Consider the following 9,300-nt stretch of genomic DNA (forward strand, 5'->3'; position numbering starts at 1 on the left):
AAGAGCTAATAAATACCTGTGGGTGTTTAATTAGCTCTTGATATTAATATGTGTAAGCATGAACGAGGTTTTGTAGTATAGTTACCTCATTTAATGCCTGGGAATAGGCAGTCCTCTTTAATAAACAATAGTCATGCTTGTTTATCAAATTATGTGGGAATTAGAGCTAGACTAGTTATAACTGAGTTTTTTTATCATTGATAATGTCAGCTATTAATCATAAACTGTTTCTGAAAATAAATAAATTATAGAAAAACACTGCAGAAGGAGGTTTTCTTTAACTAAGGTTTTCACATATAAATTTTCTATCAAGATCTACAACTAGTACTCGTTAGCAAAAGATGCCATGAAAACATTTCCTTGACTTAAGCAGCAGCATTTAATCAGCATTTAAATTAACTTGGCAGCTGTGTGTTTTTAATTGAACTCTTTTCATGCGAACCCATTATTGTTCACCAAATAAACAGACGCCACAAGACCTGCTCTGAATACTAATCCACAAAGGCCTATGAAACGAGATAATAGGCACAAGATAATTATTTAACAGGTTCCACAAAACTCATGTTGTCCCTAATGTGGAGATTTGGGGGGGGGCTAATCTTACAAGGACACGTCATAAAGCAGGGATTGCACCACGCCGGTCCAAACCAATACACCCATGGCATGGGAGGTGCGAGAGAAGGGAAGGGAATTTACCACGCGTGTACTGCCTGGCACGGGGGGAGGGGAGGTTGCCGGAATCCACACTGGAAGCAGCCAGGGTCAGAACGAGGAGGAAGGGAGTGATCCATCTAGTAATTATGGAAATTCTATTAGCAGTAAGGGCTTGTAATGGTCGATTGTAACAGTCAATATAATCGGCTATGCCAATGTCAAGGCAGTAGTAATCAGATATGTGGTGATATTCGCACATATACCAGTATACCATGAACTATAGCCAATATAACGTATCATGTATTATGTCTAAGTGGTGAGCAATAAAAACTTATCCCATATAACATAACATAAATCCGTGGTATTGTATTGTATTTCAGTCTGGTGTTCAACTACCAGCTACTGCACAGGCGTCCAACCTAAGGGTAGGAGCGGGAAATGATCCCGACACTACAGTACATGTGTTAACGTGTTACAAGAGAGACAGAGAGAGAGAGAGAGAGAGAGAGAGAGAGAGAGAGACATTTACTCTTCTCTACATTCTTTATAGTTTGTTTATTGTTGTTATTGTTTATTCTACATTGTTTATACTAAACGTTTAAACGTTTAATGTTCGTAAACTAATGTTAACGTTAAAAGTTCTTCATTCATTTTCTACGAAAAACTTCAAACTTCATTCTGTCTCTCCTCGTGTTACGTTCTAAACATTCACAGCGGCCACTCCTAAGATCCCACTACACTAACAGTACCATTACCTTTGCTCTTTGTCTAGGAAGTCCCAGTTTCTGGCCATACTCCAGCAGTGTGGATCGTACCCTGGATTCTTCATCCTCTAAAGGACTCTGATCGTGTCGTTGGTATCGACGTTGTGGTGCATACGCCTCCTGAAAAATATCTGCTGTGTTAGCCATTGTTACTTATACAGGGATGACAACTAATGCATTGTGTTTTACTTGCTGATAAATACAAACAAATTTGTGTTTAATATTGGTATATTACACACACGTTCTCACATTATGTGTACATGATGTAACACATACATGTACTCACAATTTGTAAATGTAGACTTACTGGATTTCCTGCATTCTCTTTAATTCCACATGATCAATGGTCATTAAACATAACCTTGCAATAATGTTCTAAAACTGTTCATCTTAGTGCGATTTCTGCACATATTGTCAATTCGTAAAATTATAAGTTTACAAAACCGATTTATCAACTAAACTCAGTAGTTATACATAGTGTCAGAAGTAGATAATAGGGAAGGAGTGTGACTTCAATAAACAAAGGAAATTCGTCATTTACTAGCCTTAGAATATTCTATTATATAGCCTTCCATTATGTTGCCAGCAAACTGAATGTGTAAACCGCCTAACTCGAAACAAAAAGCAGCTGTAAATAGGTCAAAGATTAGCTCAGCGAGCCACACCGCATCGCCGAGGGCGCAAGAGTCGTTAGTAGCTGGCCTTTGTTTCGAGTTAGGCGGTTTACACATTCAGTTTGCTAGCAACATAATGGAAAATCGTGTCGTACGTTTTAGTCTGTATCTCCGGATTGCAGGTGTATACGAGGAAACGATTTCGCACGATGCCAGGCGAATGTACTGTGTACGATTTGATCTCAAGTTGGTTGAGTTACGCATAGTAAATCGTAGGTATTCTAAGGCTAGTAAATGACGAATTTCCCTTGTTTATTGAAGTCACACTCCTTCCCTATTATCTACTTCTGGTAGTGTCCATCACAGCTAAGTCCATCACTATCTATTGCAGCAGTTTTTGCAGTTTATGCAGCTATTGCAGCAGAGTTGAAATACAGTTTTTACATTCTTAACCTTACCCCCCCCCCCTTAAACTTTTCTCATAGAATTTAGACATTTCACAAAATCGAACCCATGGACTGTCAAACCCAAGAAATTTCTCGGATCCAAGGAAAATTCTCATCCCTGCTTATACCTGCTGTATGTACTGAACAGGGTGAAAACTGTCGAGTGGTGCATGTTTCTACGACACTGCTACTAACAGAGATTTCTGCCTAGGAATATAAAAATGTGACTGTATTCCTAACGCAGTCGTAACACGAACGAATTAAAAAAGACAATATCATTATGTCCAATGCAGTAAATGTATCTACCTTGGCAGTGGTAATTGTTCTGATCGATTTCTCTTTGCTCTGCTCAAATTCCACATCTTCCGGAGCCTTGTGACTTTTGTTGAACTGTGAGATTGAGTATGACCGAATGTAGTCTCCCATTTCCTCTCTCGTCTCAATTGCCCGCTTCACAAGCCACTAATCACAGCAAAATAAACATACATGTGCCATGTTATTTAGTTGTTAACTACTATCAATGTAAACTATATACAGGTCAAAATCTAACACGGAAAATGGCTTTGAACTGAATTTTCTTCAATATCGTGTGCATGATTCTAAAATCGCACATCCACAAATACTTTTACTGCCACAAAGAAATGTGAAATGAACACAGATATGCAGCATTTTGTTATGTCGACGTTTCATGTCAAGCATCACATACCTGAACTACTGGGAAAATGTGAATGAAGTCCAATCCTTGAATCTGGTGAGGTTCTATAGGGTGCGGACACTTCATCCTGGGTAGCACGGACACTATTTTCTCTGTAAGAGCTCTGCGGAAAAATATGAAGACGGTGTCAAAGCGTTGGGATATACGACACGTTCCTGACTTTACGCATATAAAGTCAGAGGTGACTACTCGAGGAAACCCAATCTTCTCAAAAGTAAAATCCTATTTATTCGGTTGTCAGGAATGATATTACAGCTGCCAATTTTACCAAATTACCATTTACACTATCACCACGAACATATCTATAAAATCTACAATAAGATGTATTCCATGATTTTCCCAAAAAATTTCAGAAAGCATGTCGGGCATTCAAGCAATTCACCCCGACTACTAATTGGAGGTAATTATGCGTGTCGTTAGCAACTCCAATCCACAGGTAAACTCGATCATTTCAGAGATCTACACATCAAGCTATGAAAACACAACATTGACTGTGTTTGGATTGTCAAAACTCAAAAGTGAACGCAGCTGGAAATTAAGGCATGTCGATTAGGCAATTAAGGCATGTCGATTAAGAAATTCAGGCATGTCGATTAGGCAATTAAGGCATGTCGATTAGGCAATTAAGGCATGTCGATTAGGCAATTAAGGCATGTCGATTAGGCAATTAAGGCTTGGCAATTAGGCAATTAAGGCATGTCAGACGGTTTATGGGATGATTCAAATTAGCTTCAGCTAAGAAGGAATTTTCGACGCGACACCATTAAAAGCTCGCAGAGAATCCTGTATTCAATATATATAAAACGTTGCCTAGGTAATTTAATATGTATAGCCCGACCCCATGCAAAAAGAAAGAAAGTAAACAAAAGTTGCTATGGATAGCAACCAGGAAGGCGAGGCAACAAAGTCGTTACATTATTATTAATATGTGATCCGCTCCAGCAAAACCAGAATCAAGTAGGAAATTCAAATTGAGTTATGTGCATATCTGAATAGATCATTTAATTACCTTTAAAATGATAAATAATATTTGGCTATATCTAAAGAATTGACCGATCTACAGCAATTTGAAGATCGGAAACCGACTTATTCCAGAATATGCAGCTTTTGAGATAAAGCGTTCCGGGTAGGGGGCCCAGTCGGGGATGAGCGGTCAGGGGCCCTTCAAAATTTTCTTCTTTTTTTAAATTAAAAATGACCATAATAATCTAGAGATATCTGAACCTATATATCCGGATTAAATATGCACTTAGGAACTTTTTTTTGTAAAAATCTCATTTTTGTCCAGGTAGGCCATTTTCAGCATTGACATGTGTGCGTGCTCATTACTCAAAACAATGACTTGCGACTTAGTCCGTATTATGCTGGAGCGGGTCACATATAATTATTATTATTATTATTATTATTATTACTATCACTAGTATTATTTAAATAGAATTCCTATGCTTTATTTAGCTCACATTTTCTGTCCAATTGTTGAGTTTTCCTGAAAGAGCAGGTCAACATCTACATCGAAATTGCAGGTGGTGATACACCAAGTCATGCCTCCGACAACCTGCCCAAGAAAGACAATACACCTGGGAGATTATTGTAACATGCGCGATAATGGGCCCAATAGGTGGCGCCACGTACTTCCCCGAAGCCAGTGAAAAGCGTATTCACCAAAAAAAGTGCCAGTTTCGAACTACTAGTTTGGTAAACAATCATTTGTTGTCATCTTGAAACTAGCCGAAAGTATGGATTAGCTAGTGGCGCCACCGCTTATCTGCGATAGACAAAGTACAGACTATCTAAAATCATGCACTTGTTTTCAATTAATCACCAACACAAATACAAGTTTACCTATTCTGCCATTAGGCATTATCGCAACACAATAAAATGCATTGCTGTTACGATGTGTTCATATCCAATTTTCTATGCTATAACTGCATAAAATCTTTGTATTTTTAATGTAGGTGTAATCAGTGATATTTTCGCTGTCAGGTGAGACTATATTCAGCTATATTTAGTTTTTCTGAGCAAAAACCTCGCAATACACACTTTAAGGTTCTGATTCATTATCAATATATTATCACAATTTGAAAAAATATAGTGCTCTCATTCTATATAGTAAAGTTCTGAATCTATACTGTAGGGAAAAAATCACACATCAGGGAAAAAAATATAATTTATTTTTCGGGGGCTACTTTTCAAGCTCGCGTGCATGGTTGCATTGAACTCTATGCAAATTTACGGGGGCTCTTTTTGGCATTTCGGGGGCTAAATCGCCCCGAGCCCCCGTGTATTTTTTTCACTGACACACATACAGTTGATTCAGTCACTAGAAAATCTACATGTTAGTTCAATATGTCACTGTAATATTAGTATATAAGGACAATAAGGTGACGGTGTAAAAAAACTGGGCAAAAATAAAACCTACCTTGTCAAATGGCGACAAGCCCTTTATTCGTGCACGAAAGTAGCCTGCAGCTAGCAACAGTTCTATCGTCTCCTGCAGCTTAACACTTTGTTCTTCATCTTCTCTACTCTCCGGCTGCATTGGGAATTACAAATAATTATGGATTACACTTAATTTTTTTTATAGACTACACACGCCTGCATGCAAATAGCACGTGTTGCAATGTTCTCATAATACTAACAGGAACAACAGCTTATAACAGTAATAGTGCAATAGTAGTACTATTATAACTCGTTGGACCGCACAAAAGACATCAGAATCAATAATCAATTTCAGGAAATCAACTCATGTGTAATGGAGTACTATACATTAAAGCCGCACATGCGCATTCAAACGCTAATTTCTCCAGTACTAGACTAGCAAATACTTCGTGTCATGCATAATCACACTACCTTATGACAAAATAAACTCTAGTTGCTCCCATTTCACTGCGCGTTTGCTTAAAACACACAAGAAAGAGGTGAGAAAACTGCCATTCTGGCGCAAACGCCGACTGTTTGCCAAACAATATAGGGGCTCCTCGAAGTGGTGACGTGACATCACATGTTTTTATCTTTGCTACACCTGTACCACTGTACCGCAGCACCGCTGCACGGTTGCTTGGGGATTGGGGAAACTGTCAACAACATCGGAGAATTTGAACAACATTGGAGGTATTTTCAAATACCTTTTATAAGACAACGCGCAGTGAAATGGGAGGAACTAGAGTTTATTTTGTCATAAGGTAGTGTGATTATGCAAGCCACGAAGTATTTGCTAGTCTAGTACTGGAGAAATTAGCGTTTGGATGCGCATTGTGAGCCTTTAAACTACCAAAATTAAAAATGGTATTAAAATATAGGTTTTAACTGAATAATCTGTAACTTTTGCATTTATATTTTGGAAATTCTACTCAACTGTAAATGGAGGACATGTCATATTGGCTAATCACATAGCAAGTATTAGCAACACTAACAAATCTGTTTACTAAACAAAGGTAGACACAAGATCAAGTCTAAGACATATATATGCAGGGATTGGGTAGAAAATGCACCGCCATAGTCCACTGCATACCAATGACCTGAGCTACCACCACTAGCATCACACAAACACTTATTGCTCATCCAAACAGTACCTGTCCTCAGGTGCAAATGAGTTATTTTTAGCATTGCTGCACGAGGAAAAAACAGCCGGTTAATATCGCAGTTCAACATGCACACACTATTGGTGCATGTTTGCGCGCGATCACAATTTTTAGGAAGTCACATAGAGTACCACTGATGCAAACAAGGCAGTTCATGACTAAAATGAAGCTTGCATATTATCAGGAGTGTATAATAACAGAGGAGTATGACTCGCTCGAAACACAAGAAATTCAGCATTTCCATGCCTTAATTTACCTACGATTCATTACGCGAAACCCAATAAACCTGACATCAGAACTAGCATTGTACATGCAACTTGCCCTCACACTTGACTTTGTATTGATACCTCTTCTTATTATGTAGTTATAGCTTCGAACGCCAGACATGGTCAGACAGTGACTTTACTAACAGATCATCGATACACCGACTCTTCCATCAGTCTCGCATCCTAGTCGGAATATTTTATAGCCCCATAATTGCTTACGCGGGTGTTACAAACATGATGTGGTAACAAAATTATTGTTGCACTAGCAGTTGCTGTACGAGTATACAAATTACAATAATACATGTCATGGCGCACATACACTTTCCCACCGGCCAATATGGCCGCACCCGACTCCGAACCCCCTACCGCGCCCTACTGTACTGTGTACTGGCGCATTGTATACAGCTGTTAACCCCCCCCCCCACGCATACGCTATTACGCTATGGGCGGTAGGAAAGTGTATTAACTCTTACATCTCGCGAACGAGTTGAGTTACATATCTAGAAATATAGATACATGTAGACACATGTCTTCGCTATGATCTCTGTGAATATTGAGTTTATTGAAGAGCAATTAGAATAATTAATTAGCAAATATGCACGTGCGGTATCGCTCATAGGCTAATAATTATACCACCACTATAATTGTCATTGTATATTATTGTCTATTGTCTATTGTCTATGTTATTGTCTATTGTCTATGTTATTGTCTATTGTCTATGTTATTGTCTATGTTATTGTCTATTGTCTATGTTATTGTCAATTATAATTTATAATAATATTGTCACTAAGTATAAAGTAATGTCACAAAATTACCATAGAAATCGCAGCATCGAACATCCGCCCATACTACCCCGATATTCGGGCTGCACTTACAATGTACATTTACTGCAAGCGGGATGAAGTCTGCACACCCACCCCTATCCACGCCACAGGCACTTGAAGCGTTTCAATAAAATATAATGCTAACTAAATACGAAATCTATTTAATACCAACTTCTTAATGTTTCTATACTCTCTTTCACCTATTAGTATTAGTATTATTGCCGACACTCGACAGTTTCCTGTAAATTCCGTCCAAATCCTACGTGCAATCCTACCAAAATCCTACGCTGCCAGCCACCATTGCTTTCGTAATATATATATATATATAGTAAATAGATTTCGTATTTAGTTAGCATTATATATTATTGAAACGCTTCAAGTGCCTGTGATCCACGCTGTGCTGTAGCGTGAGCGTGGGAGGAGTGGGCAGACTTGATCATCCCGCGGCAGCAGTGTCAGTGATTAAAATAGCCGGAGCCCGTCCCTGTTTGTTGTTTTAGCCTGTGTGGATTGTAGGCTATACTGTACTCGATGTCATTATACCTGGATTTCATTCCCTTCCGCATCATACAAAACAGTCATTTGTTTTGTGCTAGAAGCACGACTTTTATGGAAAACATTTCCACTACCACTGGAAACTTCCGCCATGTTTGACTTTACTGTTCCGGAAAAGGAAATACCAATCATATGGGCTAATCCGTGACCTGCGCAGCCAGCCAATGAGATGAATAGATGGGCCTTCTGACTTTTTGTAGATGGGGTCTCGGTGTCTTGCCTTCAACTCTACCCAGCATCTGTTGGTCTATTAACCATGTAAGGAGCTCAGTTACCAGTCTATATGGGATGTTGTGGTCACGTCATCTGCAGTCTCCTTTTCTTCAACATCGAGCCACAGCCGACGATCATGATTGGTCGACATTAATCACCTCACGCCTTCGCGACTGCATTGACGTCAACACAACCGATGGCAGCGAATGTCTGATGATGTCGCCTGTGTGTTATATTCATTGAACAGCAAACCGACAACCTTTCCACACTACTTGACGTAAAGGTATCGTGAATGGAGTTTTAATTCTTGTTCAGTAGCTAGTAAGCGTTTCTGTTACTGTTTTATACCTGCAGGCTGCAGTATTATGTTGATTATAAACCGTGTTTTCAGTTTTGCAGGCGACTGATTGATGGCTATCGTCAATTGGACCATTGCTCTACATAGTACATTACGTAAACGCACCGTAAAAATGTTGAACAACGAAGGCTATAGCTAGTGCTATATAATATTATACATTAAACGTAACCGATTGTGTGAACGACGTGTAAACGGTTTTCATAAACTGTATGGTTACGTTATTGAGTATTAACCTCATCCTCATAAGTGATAATCTTCAAAAGTCCTGGAGACTATAACGAAGATGGAGAGAGTGGATCAAGTCGGTAGA

The 9,300-nt window shown here is 38.9% G+C and overlaps 2 protein-coding genes across 3 annotated transcripts in view; one reads left to right on the plus strand and one right to left on the minus strand.

Annotated features, from left to right (window-relative positions):
* Nucleotides 1-8,519, minus strand: part of LOC106808225 (coiled-coil domain-containing protein 93-like) — a gene marked incomplete at its 3' end in the record, with an annotated part of 17,135 nt that extends 8,616 nt beyond the window's left edge. Inside the window, exons 1-6 of the mRNA XM_014810849.1 lie at nucleotides 8,408-8,519; nucleotides 5,613-5,726; nucleotides 4,654-4,748; nucleotides 3,185-3,296; nucleotides 2,785-2,940; nucleotides 1,410-1,538 (exon numbers count right to left, since the gene is read on the minus strand). Of these exons, the coding sequence (XP_014666335.1) occupies nucleotides 1,410-1,538; nucleotides 2,785-2,940; nucleotides 3,185-3,296; nucleotides 4,654-4,748; nucleotides 5,613-5,726; nucleotides 8,408-8,512 (711 nt within the window). The remainder of the gene's footprint in view (nucleotides 1-1,409; nucleotides 1,539-2,784; nucleotides 2,941-3,184; nucleotides 3,297-4,653; nucleotides 4,749-5,612; nucleotides 5,727-8,407) is intronic.
* Nucleotides 8,520-8,778: 259 nt separating this feature from the next.
* Nucleotides 8,779-9,300, plus strand: part of LOC106808228 (insulin-induced gene 2 protein-like) — an 11,894-nt gene continuing 11,372 nt past the window's right edge. The window contains exon 1 of one of the 2 annotated variants that reach the window (XM_014810854.1): nucleotides 8,779-8,915. The gene's annotated coding sequence lies outside the window, so the exon portion shown is untranslated. The remainder of the gene's footprint in view (nucleotides 8,916-9,300) is intronic. The other variant, XM_014810855.1, reaches the window with a different exon arrangement.

The sequence above is a fragment of the Priapulus caudatus genome, unplaced genomic scaffold (genome assembly GCF_000485595.1).
Source record: "Priapulus caudatus unplaced genomic scaffold, Priapulus_caudatus-5.0.1 Scaffold261, whole genome shotgun sequence".
NCBI classification, from domain to species: domain Eukaryota; kingdom Metazoa; phylum Priapulida; class Priapulimorpha; order Priapulimorphida; family Priapulidae; genus Priapulus; species Priapulus caudatus.